The sequence below is a fragment of the Solanum tuberosum genome, unplaced genomic scaffold (assembly GCF_000226075.1).
Source record: "Solanum tuberosum cultivar DM 1-3 516 R44 unplaced genomic scaffold, SolTub_3.0 scf00134, whole genome shotgun sequence".
NCBI lineage: Eukaryota > Viridiplantae > Streptophyta > Magnoliopsida > Solanales > Solanaceae > Solanum > Solanum tuberosum.
Genome location: NW_006239062.1, coordinates 1146641 through 1171150, shown reverse-complemented (window position 1 = coordinate 1171150; position 24510 = coordinate 1146641). Strand labels below are relative to the sequence as shown.

The following is a 24510-nucleotide window of genomic DNA, read 5'->3' as shown; positions in this document are numbered from 1 at the left end:
ACTCTCCTTTAAACGTGTGGTTACAATGACGGCGACGCTTATGAGGAAGAAGATATAAAGTAACTGGGAAATGGCATGAGATTTCTTTCCTTTTTTTAAAAATTATTTTTAATTTCAATATTTTCTTAAAAAATAATATTATTGTTTTCACTCTCCTTTAGACGCGTGGTTACATGCGTTTCATCTGATTCAGCAAAATAAATGTCAAATAAGTTTGGTTAATGGTTAGAGGAGTTTAAAATAACATATTTTAATAACTTTAAGTGTTCACTTGACAAATCATAAGTAGAAGGGTTCAAGTGACAATTTGAGCCAAGTATAAGGGTCTCTCAGATCATTTCGCCTAACTAATACCCACATAATTTATTCCACCTTCTATCCCACATAAATTATACATAGATTCCCTCATAAGTTACATAAGTATTAATTATGTAGGATTACAAAAAAAACACAATCAAATCCAATTCCCAAATTTGAAAAAATTGAAACCCCTAGCCTGTCAACCCTGGCCTCTTGTCCCACGAACCAAAAATTTACCCTGCCCACCCGATAAACCTGACCCACTAACCAAAAATTGTGAGACAAATCAATCCAAGTCTGAGAGAATACATGGGAGAAGGGAATAACAAAGTTCTAAGTCATTTCTATGGATAGCCACTGCGAACCACCACTGTTCCGCTTGTAGCCGATCTAAGATCTGATATTTATCTCAAAAGGTCCATTTCCAGCCCAATTTTGATTGATTTCAGTCTTTGTCGTTGTGTGTTTTGGATTTCGATGAAACTTTGTGTATGATATTTTGTCTGATCTTTCAATTTTTAATTATGTGTTCTATATCACTGTTATTTTGAGTTAGTATTAAAAATAGTTATTCTTTGAATCCTCTCGAGAACCCATCTATGGTGGTCTCAAAATTTTCTTCTAAAAAAACACAAGTGAGGGTTTATTTCGATTAGTGGGTCGGGTTTTATCGGGTTGACGGGTTAAGTTTTTAAAATAGGTGAAATTTGATTGAAAAAAAAACCTTGTTGGTGTACTAAGGAAAGTTTAGGTGGGGATAAATATGATCTCTATATTGATTACCAATATTTAGAAATGACAGTTGTGTTAGGACGAACACAACACTAACAAATGGTGACAAAAGCTATTCAAATTGTACCTCCTAATTTATGGTCCTTTCTAGTCCACTTTAACGGGGTGTTTAACACCTGCATTGATTTAATTTTATTAAAAAATGAATCATAGAAAAATGGAATCATATGATAAATTATATATATATATATATATTACTTTACTCCTTATATATAAAAAAAGACAGTTAGCTGTTTGTTTATTCCAGGTTAGGGATATTTTAGGGTTTTCCATTAATTTTAGCAATGTTATTTTTGTACAATAATGCATTTTAGGTTGTACTTTTTTTTAAGTAAAAAAAAGGCATAATACATAAATATGACCCTTAATTTGGCTTTAGCAGATACTATTTCCTCCAACTTTAAATTTGCACAAGTAGACATTTAAACTTGTATAAAATTGATCAAGTAGACACAATTATCCTACATGGCATAATACACATAGGATGCCATGTAGGACATGAAATTGTCACGTAGGGTGCCATGTAGGACGAATGTGTCAATTTGTTCAATTTTATAGAAATTTAAGTGCTTACTTGTGTACACCAAAAGTTAAAGGTCATAGTTGCTGGCTAACGTCAAGTTAATGTCATGTTTATGTATTATGTCTAAAAAAACCTTAGCTAAACCAGATATGCTTTAAGGATATTTTTGGCATTTTCATATTTTTATCTGTTGTTGCCGTTTGTACTTTGTGAATAAAAGGTTGAACTATCTGATTTAACTTATTTAATGGCCCTCACTTCTGCTACTTATTTCACTTTGCTGTGGTTAGAAGCAGTCTCCTCCTTCACATCACAAGTCTTCAAGAATACTTTTTTCTCCCTAAGCTCCTACTGCTCTTTCTTGCCCAGTTTACAGGTAAGTTTCCCCTATGTTTTTTTTATTTGGCCTTTTAATGTTAGTTAGGTTTAAGATTGTGTTAATTTCTAATTCGAGATGTTTTGAATTTTCCATGAATTTAGGTTATTGTATTGCATGTTTCCTTTTTTGCTTATTTTTTCATGGGTTAATCTTAAATTTCATCGGTTTCAGCTCTTTCAAGATATGATTTAATCTTAAATTTCATCTGTTTCAAGGTAAGTAACAATCGATTAAGAGTTTGTTATATTAGGTACAACATCCGTACTTGCATAAAAGATGTTCGTGAAATTGCCCCAAAAGAAAGTATAGCTATTTCTGGACTACGTTAATTTTGTTTATGGATTTGAATATCACCACAAGTTTCAATATTAGAATTCGAAGCCAAATAGGGAATTTAGGGGATGACGGAGGGTTCTGAAAGACGAGTAATGATGATGGTGATAGGCTGATGTTATCACTTTAGGCCTGCCTGTAAGCATTTCATTTGTTTGATTTTACGAGATGTACAACTTTAATGTTGTGCTGGCCTTTTTCTGCTTGATTTTTATTTGCAGTTGTTGCTACTATTAAGTTTTTCCCCTGTCTCCAAATTCCTTGTACTCGAGAATTAAATTTACTTTTTGTTTTGGTGAGATGGGTTATTGTATTTCTTGAAAGTTAAACACTTTATACTAAAGCATTTTCTTTTGGCTTTTACCTAGAAAGAAGACAGGATCTTCTTAATTGTGAAGATGAGAAGATATTTAGATCGTATGAGTTCGTTATGCTAAGCATGTATTTACTGAAACCTTTTGAATTACAATTTTTTTTTTTTTTGAAACTGGTAAGGTTGTATTCTTCAGCATTAAGGGCATGCTGGCCACCACCAAAAAGTGTCAATTACAAACTTCCTATCAAATCTACAATTTGATCTGTATCTACTATACACAACTTTTTACACCAAAAAAGTAGAGATACTATACAATTCCATTAAACCTCGTGTATGGAATTGGATCTATTGAATTACAATTTTAGTCTCCAGTTTTAACCAAAGACCATCTTGTACACGTCCTTGAGGGCAGTATTCATGTCAAAGAATTGTTGGTATAATATGGATGCAAAATAATTATACAATGTTGAATTAATACTCAATAAAGTTAAGCGTTTGTTGTTATTTACTATGCTAGCGGGAGGTAATAGTACTTGGAAATAGTCGAGGTGTGTGCAAGTTGGTCCGAACACCACCATCAATTCCTCATATAAAAAGAAGTTAGAAACTTTACGTTTATAGAAGCACAACCTAGAAGGTGATCTTCTCATATTTTCATGTAGGACAAATCTCAATTGATTATTTCCATTTCTTTGTGTAGATGTGGATAAATCATATGTGTTCTCACTGTTGTATTACTACCCAAAAAGTTTAGTGAATTTACCATTTCATGTATTTTAGTTTAGTATATGGATTAATATGGATCATGCTAGTAAAGATTCTCAAGCAAACCACTGCCAAGTTCATATAAATAGCCAAGACATGCATAGGTATCAAGGTTGTGGTTAATGGTTCTGCACAGTTGCAGATGCAAAATAACCACTGAAGGAAGGGATGGTTCTCTCCTCTCTTAACCAAAATCTCGAGTTCGAATTTGGTAATGAAGTCTCCTTCAGCTGGGAGCATTTTACCGATTTATGAGTTGATTTCTGTTACTAAATGCTAAAAAAGGTATATCTTATTCCCTAGGAAAGCGTCACTCTTATTTTCATCTTTAAACTCCATCCGATTCTGCTTCTTTTCTCTTATTATTCTAATCCCACAATTGTAAACATTCTAAGTGGGTGCTTCTTTGTGATGACCCTCAACTAAGTGTTCATCGCTACTTTATAAAGTATTTACGCTGACATGAAAGAAAGCAGTCCTAAAGATAGACTGCTCTATTGATAGAATTTGGGTCATCAAGATAGACTGCTCCTTTTGCTCAAATACAGAATTAACCTCTTGTTCCTGAATTCTTCTGCTATAGCTTCAGTGGCATATCTTCACAAATTTCTGGTTATATCATATATGTGACTTGTGAGGGTGTGTGGTCACTCCTTTGTATAAAAAATAATTCAATGTATTGCGTCAATAAGATAATGAGATGAACATATAAATTGATCTTTGTGAAATGGCGGAGGAAGAGGAATTAATTTCTCATGAAGTATCATCTCCTTTAGCTGACCATTTCCGAAAACTGTTTTCCCTGGAGAGAGTAGTAATTATGTTCCCCTTTTAAGGATTGATGAAAAGAATAAGAAAAACTTGATGAATATTCTCACAATTTGACAGTTTGTTATGATGCTTCTTCACATTTTAAACATAGTTTGTGTGAGTTTGCTTCCTTGGATCTTTATACTCGCGTGCATCAGTCATATTTTTGTGACTAATTTTACTGGGTTTTGAAAAATGATCACAACTTCTTTTAAGGCATTTCCAAGGATAATCATTCTATCATTAATCAAGCTTTGCATTAGTAAGAAAAAATGTTAGTATGAAGATGATGAAATTGAGTTGATCTGCTTAGTTGTTTGATCATGCATCTCAAGCTCATTTGGAAAAAAAAGTACTCCCTCTGTAATGCCAAATAAAAAGAGCAGTGTCTATTAATTACACAAATAGATGAATGAGGATATTATATATCATCAAATTTTCTCATTATACTCTGTTGGCGATCTTCTTCCTCAGCCACTTTTTATCTATTTGATTTCTCTTCTCCATTGTTTGCTCCAGATTGGGCCCGTGCTCAGCACGGGCACACCATCACTAGTGAAAAATATAATGAAGGGCAAATATAAATTCTTTTTGGAGTGTATAAGCGAAAATACAATCCTTTTTATTTAAAACTAATGGATGACAAAAAACCAGAAATTGTTTTAAATTGGACACTTGAGTCCCAAAATTTAACAAATTTGTGATCAGCAACCAGAATAGACAAAAGCTTCTAATAATCTCCACCTTGAATTTCTCCTGCAGAACAAGGATCACCATGGGAGAGAATTCGAGCAGGAGGAAGAAAAGAAAACAAGAAGAATCAGCCACGTCCTCATCTGAATCATCTTCTGAATCTGACTATGAAGTTGATAGCTCCTCTGAAGATGAAAAACGGCAAAAGCGTCGGCACAAACGGCGTCGTGAGGGGGAGAGGAGTCGGAGGAGCTCCTCAAGGAGTGATAAGCATAGGGAGAGGGTGAAGAGAAAAAAGAAGCATGTGAAGAAGCAGGAGCATAGAGGCAGCAGCAGTAGTAGGAGATCGAAACGAGAGGGAAAGAGGAAGTATTCGGATTCTAGTGAATCGGACACCGGTTCCGGGTCAGACTGTGATGATTTCCAGCCCGAGCGGCGAAGGGATAGTCCTGGGGATGTGGTCAAAGGCATATTGCAGGAGTTCCCTACTGTAGCTGGTGATTTGGAACAGGTACTACATTTTAATTGTTCTTCTGTAATTAGCTAATTAATTGTAGTTATTGTTTTATTGTTGTTATTGTTATTGTTATTGCTACTCATTTTTTCCCATGGTGTGATAATGGAAGAAATTACAATAACAATTAGTTTAATAAAGAAAATATCATCATCAAATTTTATAGTTAAACAATTGATACATATAAATTCTTGGAAGTTGTAATGACCAAATTTTGTTCTTAACTAGATGTGCATTAATTCACTTATGAAGCATTCATTTTTTGAGCAACTTAACCAATGTTTGATCCTAAAGCAGACATATTTCATAATGTACTTTTTTGAATAGAAGATTTATGTATTCTGAAACTACATGAAAAATGCTACTAGTGCATTTGAGATTCTTAATGGTAGATTTTTTCCTTTGATTCTTGGTAAGGGAAATTGAAAAAGAATTTGAGACAAGGAGTAGAAAGTAAGCAAACGGCTCTGTCTATTATCAAGTAATTTATCTTTAGGGTTGTATTAAATAAATAAACGGTTTGACCAAAAATGTTATTTTAATTGAGGAGTTGGATAATATGGTTGGATGGAACTCTTTGTTTTTCTTTTAAAAGTGAGGTATGTGTCAAAACAGGCACGAAGAAGTTGCAAGGAACAAAAAGTATGAGATGCTGTTAACAAAATGCTTATCAAAATTCATAAAGATGAAACACAAAGAATAACTCCCTTTCCACTTGCTGGAGTTCCTTTTATTAGGAGCTGTCTTTTTCTTTATCTTCATAACAATAGTTATCACATTCTAACTCTAGGCTCTAGCTCAATAGTATTGCTGAGTTTTGCACTAAATCCAGCAACCTGCATTCCTTCAATATTGAGGAATTAGAGAGTCCATGCTAAGATTGCACAGTGTCCAATGAGTTGAGCCATCTCACAGTGTGACAATCCATTTATATATTCTCTTGTCTTCTGACAAAGTTTGCTGCAAATCGCTACGTCTTTACTCTTTGCTGTAGAGTTCTTGTGTTAAATTAGGTCATGTAGGAGCTTTTTAGGTGAGGATTCTGACTTTCAGTGATGAGTTATTTTTCCAAATGATCTGCCAAGGAAAGGCTGCATTGTGTGCATTATTCAAGGTCCTTACCAATTGAATAATTAATGAAGAACTAGAATTTTTACCCTTCCAGAAAATTCCATCTATAGGTAATCCCCCTGCAATATCCTAGTTTTTGTCAAAAGAATCCCTTTCTACTTCGTTTTAGTGAGTATATACATGACCTATTTGTTTTTGTAGGCATATAGGAATATACTTGTGTCCATGAGCATTCCTATGTGTATAGACTATAGTAGATTGGGTGTCATTTGTTGTGAACGTATTATGTTGTAGAGTCTACTTTTTGAGTGTTGCTGGTATACATGAGATTTTACCATTATTAAAAAAGTTATTTACCTTAACAAAGAAACTTGTGTCCATTAATAAAAAAGTTATTTACCTTAACAAAAAAAGTTGTGTCCATAAGCTTTAAATATGTCCTTAAATTAAGGATTTGGTATACTTGTACGAGACAGTGTACTTATCCCCTTCCCCTACATTTTCTTTTTTCCTTTGGTTTATTAGTGCACACTTGATTTCAGGATTTTAAACCATAATTATTTTATCTTCAAGTTTATAATGACATATAACTATGAGCCAAATTCAGCTAACGTCTTCTGTAAATTCAATACAGCTTCTACAAATGATTGATGATGGACAAGCTGTAGATATAAGGGGTTTATCTGAAAAATTGTTTGTCAAGCGTCTGCGAAAACTGTTCCTCTCCTTAAACCTTAAGGAAACAGGTGATCATGTTTTTCTATTACCATCTAAAGCATTTCCTACTTTGGAGACTGTACGACCCTTAATCCGCTCCCAAATGCAACTTCGAAGTCAAGAGTTGCATCAAAATGATGAGCAGTCCAAGCCATTGGATTCGGGAGTTGGACAGGAACATTGTAATGCCAATTTGAGTTTGCCAAATGAAGTAGCTAGTGGTCATAATACCAATTTGAGTTTGCCAAGCGATAATGCTACCACTTACGATGCTAATTTAAGCTTGCCTGCCGAAGAAGATACTGGCCCAAAAAAGAGGTTAGTAAAGAAGGTTTCCGCCTCCAAATTTGTTATATTACATAGAGAGAAGTCCATGTCCCTCACCCCCTCCCTCCCCAAACACAAAAGTAAAAAGGAATTACAGTTTTCCTTTTTTTACCTGAGAAAATAAAAGGCGGTGATGATGGTTGAGTAGGTGGTTTCTTCTTTTATCAAAACCTCATTCTAGTCCTAAGTTATCTTATTTTTAATTGGATCTCCTTTGCGCTTGTGCAGGGTGATTGGCCCTGCAATGCCTTCTGCAGAACTACTTGCTGCCGCAGCTAAGTTAACTGAAGCACAAGCGGAGCTGAGGTAAACCTCAATTCTCCATTGCAGTTTATTGCCTCACTTAGATATGTACTTGTGGACTTGTTTTTTTCAACACTAACTGACCCTATTGGTATTTAACTTAAACTGTATTTGGAATGTGCTCAAGGGAGTAGACAATTTGATTCTTTACTTAGCCTATTGAACTAGACCGTTCTACAGCATTGATAACAATGCATCACATCTGGTGAATTTTAATTTATGTTGCTCAGACTATTGGATATGGGTGTAGATCTAGGGGTTGGGTTCTTCATCACATAAATTTTAGGATTCTGGGAGTATGGATCCGAATGCGGATACAGGTGCTGGGTTACGACTAATAAATATAAATTACATCATCTAAAGTACATATTCGGTTAATTAAAGTTACTGAACTAAAACTAATAAAAAATTATTTCTTTATGAACCCTAATATTTTAATCATAATCATAAGATATCTCGTCGTTATAGCAGAGCATTCTCATACTTTATATAACTCTTCTCTCTATATATATATGACATAAACCCAAAAATCAAACCAAATACCCAATTAATCTATATTTTTGTGTTCTCGGTCATATATGTAGTCTAAGAACTGAAGGTAAGTTGACCAAATCCAGTGTGGATCCTACATCCACACCCATGTCGTGTTGACATGGGTGCGGCAGGGATTTTGAAGAGTCAGAGTAACTCAGATTTAAGTTTCTCCCTTCAGAAAATCTTTGGTTCAGAGATGGAAAAACAGATTGGTTTTGACATATTAACACAAAAAGTACTATGATCTTCTTAGATGAGTTCACAGGTTTGATCAGCCTCTCTTTGTTGTTTCTACAAGTACTTCTTGCTCTCAGAAGTTTAATAGTTTTTTTTTTTTTTTTTTTTTTGAAACTGGTAAGGTTGTATTCTTCAGCATTAAGGGCATGCTGGCCACCACCAAAAAGTGTCAATTACAAACTTCCTATCAAATCTACAATCTGGTCTGTATCTACTATACACAACTGTTTACACCAAAAAAGTAGAGATACTATACAATTCCATTTGACCTTGTGTATGGAATTGGATCTATTGTCGAAACATCTACTGTTCCTTTCCTTCCAAACTGACCACCATATACATGATGGTATTAACCTCCACCATCTCTTCTGGCTCTTGGTGCCTCCTCTCCTTACCCAGCTCTTCAACACGTTTGATGTACGTTCTGGCATTGTCCAATTCAGATTTGAGATGCTAAGGAACAAATTCCAGATTTGAGCAGTGTAATTACAGTGCAAGAAGAGGTGGCTGTTAGTTTCACTTGTCAAATTGCATAAAAAACACCTAGGGACCAGCTGTCTACCCTTCTTCTGAAGTACTTCTTGTGTTAAACAAGCTCTCTTTATCACTAGCCAAGTGAAGCATTTCATTTTTGTAGGAATATCCCCCTTCCAAAAATAGTTCCAGAGGTGTTTTGGTCTCCCTGCCATCACCTGGAGACCTCTTCTGTAAGCACTGTTGACTGAGAAAAGGCCATCTTTGCTGTGCTTCCACAACATCCTGTCTGTGGCATTTGCGTTGATGGTCACTCCGCGTAGCATCCCTAATATCTCAGCTACCCTTTCCACCTCCCAATCATTGAGAAGTCTTCTAAAAACTAGATCCCAGCCCTGTTCAGTCCAGCAATCGCCAACATTAGCATCAGGATTTCCACAAATTTGGAAGAGATCTGGAAAGAGATCTCTAAGAGGGGATTGGTCTATCCAAACATCCTTCCAAAATTTTGTTTTAGTGCCACTTCCCACCTTGATATATAAATTTGTCTCCATTTGTGACCACAAGTTTCTAATTGATCTCCATGCACCCACACCATAAGGTTCTGTTGTGATCTCTGTACACCAAGGGTTTAACTCACCATATTTTGCTATGATCACCTCTTTCCAGAGGGAATTTCTCTCTTCAGTGTACCTCCACAACCACTTCTTCAATAGGCTCTCATTCTGTAGTTTCAAGTTCTTAATTCCCAGCCCCCCTCTGTCTTTGCTAAGTAGAGCAGTTTCCCAGTTTACTAAGCTATAGCCTTTTCCATCCTTGTTGCCTTGCCATAAGAATTTTCTCCTTAGCTTATCCAGATTTTCCACTACTTTTCCTGGGATTGGGAATAGAGACATCACATAAGTGGGCAGAGAATCAAGAACAGAGTTTATTAAGATCAATCGTCCTCCAAGTGAAAGATATTGAGCCTTCCATCCAGAGAGCTTCTTTTCAGTTTTCTCCAAAATACCATCCCATATTTCCAAGGCTTTGTGATTGTTACCCAATGGCATGCCTAGATAGGTGGTAGGCAGCTTCCCAACACTACACCCTAGTATGCCTGCCATCTCTTTTATCTGAGGTACCTCATTCACAGGGAAGAGACTACTTTTTCCCCAGTTCACTTTCAATCCAGAGACTGCTTCAAAAAGTACCAATATCACTCTAATGTAGCTTATCTGTTCTTCTACAGGATCACAAAGGATGATGGTATCATCTGCGTAGAGCATATGACCAATTTCTCTTTCTTCCCCCCCTCTGCCTCCCACTTTGAAGCCTTTGATCCATCTATTTAGTGTAGCAATCCTCATCATAGCATTAAATCCCTCCATTGCTAGGATGAACAGGAAAGGGGAGAGAGGATCACCCTGTCTCAGTCCCCTTTCTGATTCAAAAAAACCCACAGGTTCTCCATTCACAAGCACAGAGAACTTGACAGTTTTGATGCATGTCTCAATCCCTTCCACACTCAAGAAGCTTCAAATAACAGTTAGGATGTCATCTATGTTATACCAGACTAAAGTGAACTGCACTAAGTGTCTCTGACAAATGTTTCCAGGGATGTTGAGCTGGAAGAAGATACTGAATTGTTTATAGGACCCCCACCTCCTGCTTTGGTGACTGAGGTAGAATCAGCAAACGAGGCCGAACGTTTTGAAGAGGTTCTTCCTCCATTCTCTTCTCTTCCCTATCGGTCTATCTGTTGTCTGTTTCTATGTATCTTTCTCCTTAACAATCATGCTTGTGTGATCTTTCTTGTACCTTCAATCTGACATAATTACACTTGAAATTTGGTTTGATAATTAGTTTTATGATTATTTGACATTCCTTTTAGTTTAACCAAACCAAATGGAGCTAACCCTCTGATTTATAGATACCTTGAATCAACCCCCATATGAGCCATTGAAAAAAACGAAAAAGAATCCGCCATGTGGTATTTATATGGTACTGTTATTATGTATTTTCTTTTGAAAGAAGTGGGGTTGTTCTTTATTTTAAAAAATTGACAGTTTTTATTTTACCTGTTTGCTTGTTGCTCTCTCTTCCTCTCAGTTAGCAAAATTAGAAATTTGAATTGCTAGAAGTAACAGAACCTTGATTTATTTTCTCGTCACTGCTTTACAACTTCTCTTGGTCTTCCACTCTTCCTTTTCCCATGCTGCTTTTTATTTCTGTTCTGTTAACTTCTAGTAGTGTTTGGGGTTCTAAATATATGACATTTAGTGAAGCCTGGCCTTGTCACATTTTACACTGTTAATTGTGGGTTTGGGTTTGGTTCATGTTCATTTGGTTAAGGTGAGTTGAGAATCTTCTTTTCTATGTAACTCTTTGTTGACAATCAAAATTCTGTATAACGAGTACTTTTACTTGGTCAGGTTACAAGAATCATGGGAACAGATGCAGACAACTTATATGATGTTTTGGGTGCGAACAGAAATATGTTGAGTGATAACATGAAGAAAAGGTAAATTGCTTGCTTGCTTGTGGAGAGCCATAGCAATTTTTATTTAAGATTAGAGTAGCATCTGTAGGTTAGAATTCAATCCTTAAAATTATTGATGCCCAAGGTTATAAGTTGTCTGCATACGGCCTTCAATTTCTTGAACTTGGTCTGGTAGATGAGCTAAGTTGCTCCAGACTTTCCTTTTTCCTGTAAATAATGTTTGATTGGATTTCTGAACCTGAATAGTCTTGGTGCGTAAATATAGTGAACCCAGTCAGAGGTACATCTTCTATCCCCTAGAGAAGCGGCTGAACAGCTGCGAGCCACTACTTCCCTGGAGGATGGTAGTAATAATGCTCCCTGATGGCATGTCATATGTTGCTTATAAGTATTGAGTGATTGTAGAAGTGCAACGATCTTTTGGCCTTGCACAATATTGATCTAAGTATCTAGTGATTTGAGGGCTCGGCGATGAAACTGAATCTGAAATTTGAAGTCTCTATTTAGATATTGTGTATCACTAGCTAATTTGAATCACTGTGTAAATATTGAATATATTGAGTCACTGAATACCGTCAATATATTGTTACCTTTGTAAAAATAAAAATAATAATACTGTAAATTGAGTTACACTTTTGAATGTCATCACTGAATGTCAAATGCAAGTTGCATATCTCTGTGTATAGGTAATGTCTAATATGCAAAATGCCTCTTTTGCATTTAAGTTGATTCAAATCATATTATTTGCTTATAATATGTCATTCTAAAATAAAGTTTAAGTAAATCTTGAAAATTGTCACAGGGGGATGTTGTCCAAATCATCTGTCCGGTACTAGCTGTAGCCTTAATGATTACTGAAATATTCAAACATGTTTGCTTTCGTATTTGCTTATACATTATTTTGAGATATGTTATATTACATCTATAATTTGCGATTTTTATATTCAACGGTAAGTCAAGTTGCTGTCATTTAATTTGTTAAGCATTTTGCCTTCACGTACTTCTAGTTGAGGAGGAGTTAAATAGATGTCTGCTACTTTATTATACGATTTTTGGATTATATATCCAGCTGTTCCCTGAGACAACTGGATATTTTGATAATTATATACACGGTTGTGGCACGGCACACGCTTATACCATCACCATAAAAAGAGGAACTTTACCCACAACTTGTTCACTTGAATTAGTGGAAGCATTATTTCTTTCTTCCTTGTCCTGATGGTGTAACTACTCCTATTGGTATGTGAACCATAGATGTGGATTAGGCATCAGTTGACTGTTAACTTGTAGCTGCTGGTTGACAGTTAAGTTGTAGCTGCTGCTGTCGGTCATGCTGTTAAATGCACCTTTAAACTCCATCCTCATTTATTTGTTATTTTGGTGTATGCTTTAGGTACTGGAAGTTGTCTCTTATGGTGCATCCTGATAAGTGCACGCATCCTGAAGCTCACCAAGCATTCATCAAGCTGAACAAAGCCTTTAAAGATTTGCAAGATCCAGATAAAGTAAGTAATTAAGTGATACAATCATTTATTTTCCTCACAAATTTTGTTATGTGAAGAGAACCTTCCTTAAGGTCTGGCTTAAAACCCTGTGTTGATTTTCTAATAGCAAGGCTAAATGCAGATTTCTTCCATTTATTTCTCATTATCAAACTTCAAATGGACATATTTTCTGCACTGGCAAGGGTAACTGCTCCTAGTCATTTGGGTGTAGATATTGTCCCATATATTTTGGTTCCAGATGTTGAATATTTCCAAATTTTGTAGTTGGTTTGCGTTGAATCTTTTCGAGTAACCTAGTTAATTTTGAGGATGGACCATTATTTCATAGTGGTTCTTGTCAAATTTGCCTTAGTGTTCCTTAGGATAGCTAAGTTGGATTTGCTATGTGCTGTGTGAATCAATTATTTTGGTGTCATTTTTCTTTCTTGCTCTCCTGGCATACATTTCTTTGGTTGAGATAAGAGCTCATGATTTATGTCCTTTCATTAATATTTGAAAATACTCTTACCCTTCGGGGTGGCCCAGTGGTTTGGGCTTGGAACTTCCATGTTGGAGGTCTCAAGTTCGAAACCCCTTGCCAACGAAAGCAAGAGATTTGCCTTCTGGGTCGAGCTCGTCGCACCGGGCTTGCCTAGTGCGGGTTACCTCTCCTATGTGGTTTGCGAGTTATTGCATAGGAGCGGGGGTTTTACCCTATGCGCACCCAAAGGGTAGCGGCTGCGGTTTCCCTTGTCATAAAAAAAAAAATATTTGAAAATACTCTTTAAGTGCATCATCTCAATTTTGTGCCAAGAAATTTTGGTGCAATTGGCACAATTTTGCAATTAACATCAGTGTCACTTCCTGTTTACTAATGTGTGACTTTTTAGGCTTAACATTTTACTTAGGAGTTGATAGATTCTTAAATTTTAGTTTAACCAATGAAGTCGAAAAGCTTATTAAGAAAATGAAATGGAGAGAAAAATCCCGGGAAATATAGAAGTGGAGACTTCTGCCTACTCGAGAAGTTGAAAAATCATTAAGACATGCTGTTGTTTTAACTTATAAGCAAACCACTGGAAGTTATGAAGGCGGAAGATCATATACCTTATTTCACAAAATTAGTATTTAGTTTATCAACAGAATGTCAGAAGTTAACAAAGATGAAGTGGTTCCTTTTTTTCCCAATGCAATCTTTAGAGAATACTAATTTTGTGAAATAGAGAGAAGGAACATTGGGAATCGTGCCTGGGAGTAGGGATTCTCTAAATCTGTAATCAGATAAGAAATGGCAAAACAAATTTGGGGCGGGAGATGGGTTAGACAAATATATCTGGAAGCAAGTGGAACGAGGGGGGGTATTTTATTTATGTGGGATGAGAGGGTCTGGAAGGGGGAAGTCTTGGAGATAGGAATGTACTCTATAACTTGTAAGTTTGAATCCCAACTTCAGTCTTTTAAGTGCCACATCATGGGAGTATATGCTCCCAACTGTTACAAAGAAAGAAGAATGGTTTGGGATGAATTGGGTTCTGTGAGGGGACTGATAGAAGGGCCTTGGGCCGTTTGTGGGGACGTCAATGTCACTAGATACATCTCCGAGAAGAAGAATTGTTCAATCAGAACTAGAGGCATGAGGGAATTTTCAGACTTTATCGAAGATATGAATTTAGTTGACTTGCAACTAGAGAATGCTAATTATACTTGGTTCAAAAGGAGACCCAAACAGAAAAACAGCTTCAAGGATTGATAGAATCCTAATTTCAGATGAGTGGGATGACAATTTCTTAAATCTGAAACAACTTCCACTTCAAAGTTTGAGCTCTGACCAAATCCCTATAGCACTACTTGGAGGGTCTTGGAAAAAGACAAGAATTATTTTAAATTTGAAAAATTGGTGGCTGGAGACAGAAGGTTTTATTGATAGAGTCAAAAACTGGTGGTCCTCTTTCAACTTCTTAGGCAGGCCTGACTATGTCCTGGCCTGCAAGCTCAAAGCTCTGAAGAACAAACTCAAAGAATGGAGGAATGAGGAGACTGGGAACTTGGGAGTACAAAGGAAGAAGTTGCTCGAACAAATGGCAGACTTGGATACTGAGAGGGAAGATAAAGTATTCACTGATGAAGAGATAGCTAAAAAGTCTGAATTACTTCTAAAATATGAGGAGTTGTTGAAGAAGGAGGAGATTTCATGGAGACAAAAATCAAGAGTTCTTTGGTTAAAGGAAGGTGATAAGAATACCAAATTCTTTCACAAAATGGCAAATGCTCATAAAAGATACAACAATATAGACCAGCTAGTGATACATGGAGAAACTACCAAAGAACCAGGTAGAATCAAAGGGGAAATTGTGGGGTATTACAAAAGGTTGTACTCAGAAACCATCCAGTGGAGACCTAACTTCCAAAATACTCAGTTTCCAGTCCTAACAGAGGAAGATAGGGGGGGCTCTCCAAGGCCATTTTGATGAGAGTGAAATTTTGAGGTGCCTCAAGAAGTGTGCAACTGATAAGGCGCCAGGGCCAGATGGTTTTACTATGGGCTTCTTTATCAAGTGTTGGGAGGTGGTGAAGCAGGACATCATGGACACTTTTCAAAACTTTTATGATCAAGGAGTGTTTGAGAAGAGTTTTAATGCAACATTCATAGCACTTATTCCTAAAAAGAAGGGTGCCAAGGAGTTGAGAGACTTCAGACCGATAAGTCTAATTGGCAGTATTTACAAGTTGCTCTCTAAAGTATTGACTGAGAGATTGAAAGGGGTGATTGGCAAGTTGGTAGATTCTCAACAAATGGCATTCATCAAAGGGAGACAAATTATGGATGCAGTCTTGATTGCCAATGAAGCTGTTGATTCCAGAGTTAAGAAGAAGAAGCCAGGCATTCTCTGTAAGTTGGACATAGAGAAAGCTTATGACCACGTTAATTGGAGATACCTTATGAAGGTATTAGAAATGATGGGTTTTGGGCAAAAGTGGTTGAAGTGGATGGAGCAATGTATTTCAACAGTCTGTTTTTCAGTTCTAGTTAATGGTTCTCCAACAGAATTCTTCCAATCATATAGAGGACTCAGGCAAGGTGACCCTCTGTCACCTTTCCTATTCCTAATTGCTATGGAAGGACTGAATAACATGATAAAGACAGCCAAATTACGAGGTTGGATAAAGGGTTTTGAAGTGGCTAGGGAAGGGATTGACAGTCTGGAAGTGACACATCTACAATATGCAGATGACACACTTATTTTTTGTGATGCTGAGGAAGATCAACTAAAGCACTTAAGACTGATCTTGGTTCTGTTTGAAGGGGTCACTGGTCTACATATCAACTGGAGAAAGAGTTTAATGTACCCTATTAATGTAGTCAACAACATGAGCTGGTTAGCAACAATCCTTGGAGGTGAAGTTGGCACTCTGCCAGCTACATACTTGGGATTACCTTTAGGAGCCAAATCTATGTCCATAGATATATGGAACAATGTGATCGAGAAGTGTGAAAAAAAACTAGCCAGGTGGAAAACACAATACTTGTCTATGGGTGGAAGATTGACACTAATCAATTTAGCACTTGATGCTCTTCCAACTTATGTGATGTCCCTTTTTCCTATCCCACCAGGGGTCACCAAGAGGCTGGACAGTATTAGAAGGAAATTTTTGTGGCAGGGCAATAAGGAAAAGAAAGGATTTCACTTGGTAAAGTGGAAATCAGTGATAGCTGGGAAGAAAAATTGTGGTCTGGGGATTAAGAACCTAAGCTTGCAAAGTAAAGCTCTTCAAATGAAATGGTTATGGAAGTATGCAAATGGTAACCAACTGTTGTGGGAAAGGGTGATTAAGGCTAAATATATACCAGAAGACAAATGGATGACCAAAGAGGTGACTACTCCTTATGGAGTCAGCCTTTGGAGGTCCATTAGGAATCTATGGGATGAAGTGAAGAACAACTCAAAGGTGAAAGTTTTTGATGGGAGAAAGACCATGTTTTGGAAGGATAATTGGCATGAGAAAGGCAACTTGGAAGAGTTATTTCCTGATGTTTACAACTTAGTTACATTTCAGCAAGGGTTTATAGCAGATTTATGGACACTACAGGGGTGGAACTTCAACTTCAGAAGACATCTAAATGACTGGGAGGTTCAGAGAGTAGCTGATTTTCTTAACACAGTGGAACCTTTCAATGGACTTCAAACAGGGAAGGATGTTCTATGGTGGACAGGAAACAATAGAGGAGTATACAAAGTTAGTAGAGCTTATAAGCTAATGGATCAGAAAAACCAACAAATTAAAAATTGGCCATGGAAACAAATATGGAAAAGCAGAATACCCTACAAAGTATCTTGCTTTGTCTGGTTGTTGGCCAAGGAAGCAGCTCTTACTCAAGACAATGTCATGAAGAGAGGGATAACCTTATGCTCTAGATGCTTTCTCTGTGGGGAGACTTTAGAGAATGTAAATCATCTGTTTCTACACTGCAAGTACACTCAACAATTATGGAGGATTTTTTTGAGTCACAAAGGCATCTCCTGGACTATGCCTGGGAAAGTTTCAGAGGCTTTTTTAAAGAGCTGGGAGGAAGCAGGAGTACTGGATTGCCAGAGGCAGATGGAGACTTATCCCTTCTTGAATATGGTGGGCAATATGGAAAGAGAGGAACTCTAGGTGTTTTGAGAGCATAGAAAATAGTGTGCAGAAAGTGAAGCTCAACTGCATTTTGCTATTATGTTTTTGGTGTAATCAGTCATACTCAAATGATACTGTCTCTATAATTGATGTTTTAGACTCAATTTAGCCATAGAGCAGTAAGAATTTGGGGCTTTTGTATATAAGGTTTCAGTACAATGGGTTGTACTGTTTTGTGATATAATACAACCTTACCAAGTTCAAAAAAAAAATGCTTAGGAAGACGATCATACTTTTGCAGGGAACTTTGAAAACTGTAATTAGAGAACACTCAGTTGGATTGGATCACGTGTAGGTTTGTTCCCCTAGGGACTGCAGTTCTAGATGTTTCTGTTACTAGATCACTTTCACCTCACTTTGTTGATTCCTAGTCTAAAAGAATAATCATTGAGAAAAATCAGTAGGATATTATATAACCACTCAGAATTAACACATTGAAAATTTGACTTGCTATGATTTGATGCCGTAACATCAGGTATTCTAGTTTTTGTGGCCTACAATTGTTTCATTCAGTTCCTTGAGCTTACTTTGTAACTTCCTATATTATGGAGAACATTACAGTATACTATGCTTTATTTTGGGTTTTCCAAATGTTGTTTTCATTTAATTTATCAAGAAGATGTTGTTTTCTTTTGTAGAGGAAAGTGTTGGATGAGAAAATAAAGCGCAAGGAAGAACAAGAGGAAATGAAGGTACATTTTTTTGTGTCCCATTGGGTATGAAGATAACTCAAAACACTATTGACTACCAATCTGTTAACACAAGATTCGGTTCTGTAGGCAGAATTACAAGCTATGCGTGAAGCTGCCCAATGGAGACGTTTGCAAGGTTGGTCCATTTTGCTAAACATGGTTTATCATTCATTTTATTCTACTATCTTGCTCAAATTTTATGTGATTGGTACCTAATTTTTTATTCAACTTCGCTATTGCTTAATTGTCTATGAACTCCATCTATGTTGGTCAGATTCTTGCCACACCCATGTCAATCCGACACGATTTGGGTGTGGATGTGTGACGACGGAAATAACACAAGGAAATCAAAAAGTAGAAATAGAATAAGAACGAAAGGAAGAAAGTAATCAACCCAAGCAAGTATACTTGAACCCACTTATTAGCATTCAATTACTAGAATGAAATAGAGGAAAAGAAATGAACTCATATGTCTATACTTACTAGAAGAATTCGAGAGAGGTTCAATTGAACTGGATTGAGAAAATTCCTTAAAGGGGTCTGTCAAGGGAGCTCTTCTTCAAGTAGTTTGCCTTAATATACCTTTCATGATTTTATAATCCCCAAAGTACTCTTCTCTCACTAAAAGCCTAACTCCACTTTCTTTTACTTCTTCCATGCTTCATTGCTTGGACTACACTATGGTGCATGTGACTAGACAATAGAAATTCTATTTGCAGCACAAACAATAATCTTTTGTAGGTGTGTAAGGTCTGCACACACCCCACCCTCCCCAGACCCCACTTATAGGATCACACTGGGTATGTTGTTGTTGTGTTGTTCCAGGTATGTGATTGTTTCCTTTGTCATGCTCCACACCTTTGAAGGATATATGGTCCCATCTATCATTTGTGGTACTAGATAGTCCATTACTGATGAATAAAACATATGAAGACTATCTGCAGGTTTGGTTACGTTATCAATCCATTTCAGGAATCCTGTTTGTTTATGTACCACTACAACCATGCTTCTCGTTAAGATATGCAGTCAACTTTAGAGGAGACTGACACAGTTGAATATAGATAGCGCAAACACATGCAGATGTGAGTTAGGAAGAGATAGAGATGATAGTGTCTATGCAATTAATGTTGAATTCAGTAATGCATCGTTTAGCTTAATTTTCATGCTTGGACTTTCACGTTCTGGTTGTTTATATATTTATTTTCTTCACTTGAGAGATCATGTCCTCCGCCCTCATATGTTGTCTTACTAGCTTATTTACCTCGGTGATTTGTCTGAACTTCCATTCCCTGTAAATCTGCTGTCATGCTTTGGTGGAGTCAATTCTTGTTACGCAGTTCTAGATTTCTGTCTTCTTCCGTTCTGGAACACTTTTCTGTCCTTTTTTTGGGAAGGGGGGGGGGGAGCTGGAGAGACTGCTGCAGCTGCTACATGTACCACTAGATTTACATGGTTAGGGTTCATTGTGTTATAACCAGTGTTTTGGACAGCGAAAGGCGATAAAAGGCGACAAGGGTCTGCCTCGCCACACTCGCCTTTTTGAAATGCGATACCAATTAATACCAAAAAGTTAAAATATTTAATTGCACATGTAAATAATCAGATTCTCAATAGCAATAGCAATAACATATTAGCAAATATTTCAATTCAAAAACTGAAAATAGATGGTACATACTAACAGTTTAGAACTTGAATGAGAAAAAAAAGAACAAAAGTCAAAACAGAGGTAGAAGTGACTCTAAAGTATGAAGAAGAAGAAGGAAAAAGAAACCGAGGAAGATGAAATCTGAAGAAGAAATATGTATTGGTTGGACTTTGGAGTAGTCGGAAAAGGCTGGCTGGTCGCCGGAGGAGTCTAGTCTAGTCGAAAACCCTAAAAGTACCTTTTAACTTTTAAAACCCTTAATTGGTTGCATTTTTTTTAAGATAATACAAAAGGCGACGGCTTTCCCCCCTTTCTTGCCTCTCGCCTTTTGTCTCCATGGCGTCGCCTTTGGAGATCGCCTCGCCACAAAGCTAAAAGGCGATGAAGGGTCACCTTGCCTCGCCTTTCACAACACTGGTTATAACTAATAAGAAACTCACTGTTAGGTGAGCTGTTTCTTGAGGATTGTCATGTTTCATGGATCGCTGAACGATATAGTTATGAAGTGCGTCAAGATACAAGATCTATATATTGTGTCATATTGTCGGTGGCTTATTCAGTTATTCCACATTTATAAAGAATGTCTGGTAGAAAACTAGTAAATGATATGGTCCTTTGCAAAATAATCTATTAGTAAGAAAAAAATGATAGAGAGTACTGTCTGTCTTCTCAAATTAAATTCTGCATTTCCTTGTTGTGTCAAATTTATCTTTCACAAAGTAGTGACCTTGGGGCTTACCATACATAGTCAACAGTTTACGTTATACCCTTTAATAACTTGATAACATAAACACTCTATCACCTTATAATTGGAAACTTCTTATACTGATTTTTCTTGAGCCAAAGGTCTAGAAAACAGTCTCTCTACCTCCCAAGGTAAGAGTAAGGTCTGCATACACGCTACCCTCCCCAGACTCCACTTGTGGGATTACACCTTGTATGTTGTTGTTCTTATACTATGATTACAATTTCAAACTCCAACTAAGTACTCCCTCTGTATCAATTTATGTGAATCAATTTGATTGGGCATGTAATTTTTTATTTAAGAAAGAAATGGGAACTTTTGAAACTTGTAGTCTTAAACATGTCATAACATTTGGGTGGCTAAAAAGCTTGCCATTCAGGGTAAAATGAGAAGTTTTAAGTTATAATCTATCCAAATTTAGTAAGCGGTCAGTCTTTCTGGAATAGATTAAAAGGAAATGTCACATAAACTGGAACAACGGTAGTAATTTATTATGGCTCAATATTTTGGGATAAGTCATGGTCCAGTATGTTTATAACATTCGATTTGACGTGGAGGAATTTCTTTTCATTAAAATTACTATTTGCTTCAGGTATCTCCATGGAAGGTGATGATCTGCTGTTAGCAGAGATGGAGGTCAAAGTTGCACCAAAAAGAGATGAATGGATGACTACACTGCCTCCTGAAAGAAAAGTAAGGTCTTGTTTCTTCCACTCAATTTTGATGAATGTCCTTTTGCTGCTTTTCCTTAAGATTTTGACAGATCAAACTTGGTTCTATTTTTAAATGTTCAGGCCAAGATGCATAATTGCTTATCTAATTGTTCTACTACTCCAGCTGGCTCAATCGATGCATTTGGCATATTACAGATAGTATTAAATATAGGTTATTGGAAACCCAACAAGGAATGATCATAATAATATTTTTCAAGCTATGAAAGAGATCAAAGTACGAGATAAAGGGTTTATATACACTCATATTAAAAAGAAGAGAATTTTAAACTGGGATAGTGGAATGTAGCTGGCAGGCCAAGATAAGTTACTATCTAAACGTTGGGGATTTATTGATAGTATATATGCACACACACAACTGACACAAGTAGCTAACCATACCCGCCACTAGGTTGGGATTGAGGTGTAGTTGGTTGATCCAATATTGGTTGGCTATTCCAATATAATTTCTAACTGGCAGTCTAAGCTTGAAGTCAATCCTGATGTCTCTGGCTTCTCGCTACATACCTGTTCTTAATTCTTGTCCCTCCCTATTGCTCCCTAGCTCTTCCATAAATTTTGGCCTATCTTGGACATATTAGTTTATCAGGCATTGCAGGTCAACCATAATTTCAAATTCCTTCTGACTTACTGATTCCTGTCATCATCACCTATTTAGACTCCTAAATGCCCTGTATTATTATTCAGCACCATATCCGAGTCTAAAGCCGAACCAATTAGTGATGTAAAATTTGAACTGCCATTGTCATGTTCAGTTTCTTCACGAGACCAAGGTTTTGTGCTGGTTGTCAAAGTCAGCAAGAATTTTATCTTTTACTTCAAAGCTCCCTCCGAACATTCACATACAATTCAAGCATTGTTATATTTGTGCCTAAATTTCTTTAGCCATCTCTTCTTTCCATACGCTTCACTCGTCTGCCATTGTCATGTTCAGCTTCTTCACGAGACCAAGGTTTTGTGCTGGTTGTCAAAGTCAGCAAGAATTTTATCTTTTACTTCAAAGCTCCCTCCGAACATTCACATACAATTCAAGCATTGGTATATTTGTGCCTAAATTTCTTTAGCCATCTCTTCTTTCCATACGCTTCACTCGTCTGTCCCCCCCCTTGTTAGGTAACCTGGAAACATTTTGGACCCATCATTAGCATGCTTCTCACCCTAAAGGGTTCAGTGACCATGAAATATTACAAAACCATATCTTAATTGTTGAAAAGGAATTGATATTGAACAATAATCTAATAGAAGAAAAAACAAAGTGAATGGGAAGCTATGGCTCTGGGGAGTTCATTGAATGGCAGCATCTGGGGAGTTCATTGAATGGCAGCACCAGATTCTTTCCCGTACGAATCCAGTATTTTATTCCCTACCTTGAAGTAACAAGAAACAGTAATTCTAAGAAAATAACAACATATGTTATCATACATGTATAAATTCTTGAATACATAATGTGGGGGTCCAAAAGAAAGACAACATGAAATCCTTGACTAATTTCTGAATGAGAAACTGCTCAAGTGTTTTTCCTTTCTTTTACTTCGTGAAACTCTGCATGATGTATTCCATGACTGCTTAGGCTGGCGTTGTGAGCATGCACTCAAAGACGAGCTTTAGCAAAAGCTCGAAAGAAGGCCGTGGTGATACTAGTGCCTGGACAGACACCCCATCAGATCGAGCTCAGAAAGCCAAAATGAAGTATGTTCATTCTCTGTTATTTAGATCTTTTGGTTATGATATTAGATATCTCGGTTCTCAATTATTTTGTATTTTCAGTTATCTGGAGGCTTTCAATGAGGCTTCAGCACTTGCTTCTAAAGAGCTGCAAGAAAAGAGTAGATTAAGTGTCGATGCTGAACTGGTGGAACAGTATAATAAATCGAGACGATCAAAATCTATGGTAGAAAAGCATCAAGAGACAGCTCGTACCAAGTCAAAGAAAAAATCAAAGCAGGAATCAACGAAAGAAGAATGGCAAGGAAATCATCCATGGAAACCTTGGGATCGTGAGAAGGATTTGACAGCGGGAAGGCAAAATGTTAAGCTTGATGCTACGGACATGTCTCAGGGTCTCACTTCCAGGTTTTCTTCTGGATCCTTTCAAAGGAATTTCCTTTAGAAGAGTTGTGGTCATCTTCGATGTTTGAATTTGTATTGGCCCTCAACATATATATATTAAGATATCCTGAACATGATCCATCAATTTATCTTGTAGAGATGTATGTGTAATCATCGAGCTGCAGAATAAAATTGTTTTGAGTTTTTCTTATTTCTCTTTAAAGCATAAGATGAGAGAATATTGAATCTTATCTTTACACATACCAGTTCAGTAAAGCCTCATACACCTCATCCCTTCACACAATCAAAATCTGTTGAATGAAATTGATTTTTTTTTTCTTTTAGTGAGATGCAACTTAGATTAAAAACAAGAATTAGTGTAGTTCAGTACACAAATGAAGTGATCGTAATAACTCAGTCCACAGTAACGTTGACGTAAAGCAAAAATAAATCATGATTTGGTGGGGGGAGTTTATGAAAAAAAAAATATTTTCCTTTGGTTGGAATTTTGATAGAATTTTCGTTACAGCCATGAGAATAGGATTCTAAGGCCCGTTTGGCCATGCGATATGGAATCATGTTATGATATCATAATATGAAATCATGAGATGGAATTAAAGTTTTGTTTGGACATGCAATATAGAATTTTTGTGTTGTATATTTTCTCATAAACATAAGAACCTCATAAGTTGTAAAACTATTAAAATAGCTCCAATTGTTTAAAATTTATAAAATTGCATAATAAATTATTACAAAAATTATTTGTTCTCCACATAAGTAATTGTTTCATCTAACTTTAATTCAATTAAAAAAGTACTCAAATGCTTACTTTGGAAATAAATTTTGCTTATTTACCAAAAAGATAAAAAATAAAAAATATTCAATAAAAAAAATTGAACATAAATTGTAGTGTACTA

At 36.4% G+C, this 24510-nt stretch overlaps 1 protein-coding gene across 2 annotated transcripts; it reads left to right on the top strand.

Annotated features, from left to right (window-relative positions):
* Positions 1-1883: 1883 nt before the first annotated feature.
* On the top strand, positions 1884-23804 carry LOC102598183 (uncharacterized). 2 transcript variants are annotated; one of them, XM_006351854.2, is made up of 12 exons: positions 1884-1991; positions 4981-5422; positions 7131-7531; positions 7769-7846; positions 10686-10788; positions 11503-11591; positions 12964-13075; positions 18370-18423; positions 18511-18559; positions 21406-21506; positions 23115-23233; positions 23312-23804. In XM_006351854.2, exons 2-12 carry the CDS (start codon positions 4994-4996, stop codon positions 23652-23654), a joined length of 1878 nt encoding a protein of 625 aa, XP_006351916.1. In that variant the 5' UTR covers positions 1884-1991; positions 4981-4993; the 3' UTR covers positions 23655-23804. The 2 variants fall into 2 exon arrangements, with proteins under 2 accessions (XP_006351916.1, XP_015166182.1); XM_015310696.1 differs by lacking the exon at positions 1884-1991 and adding an exon at positions 3551-3693.
* Positions 23805-24510: the final 706 nt, after the last annotated feature.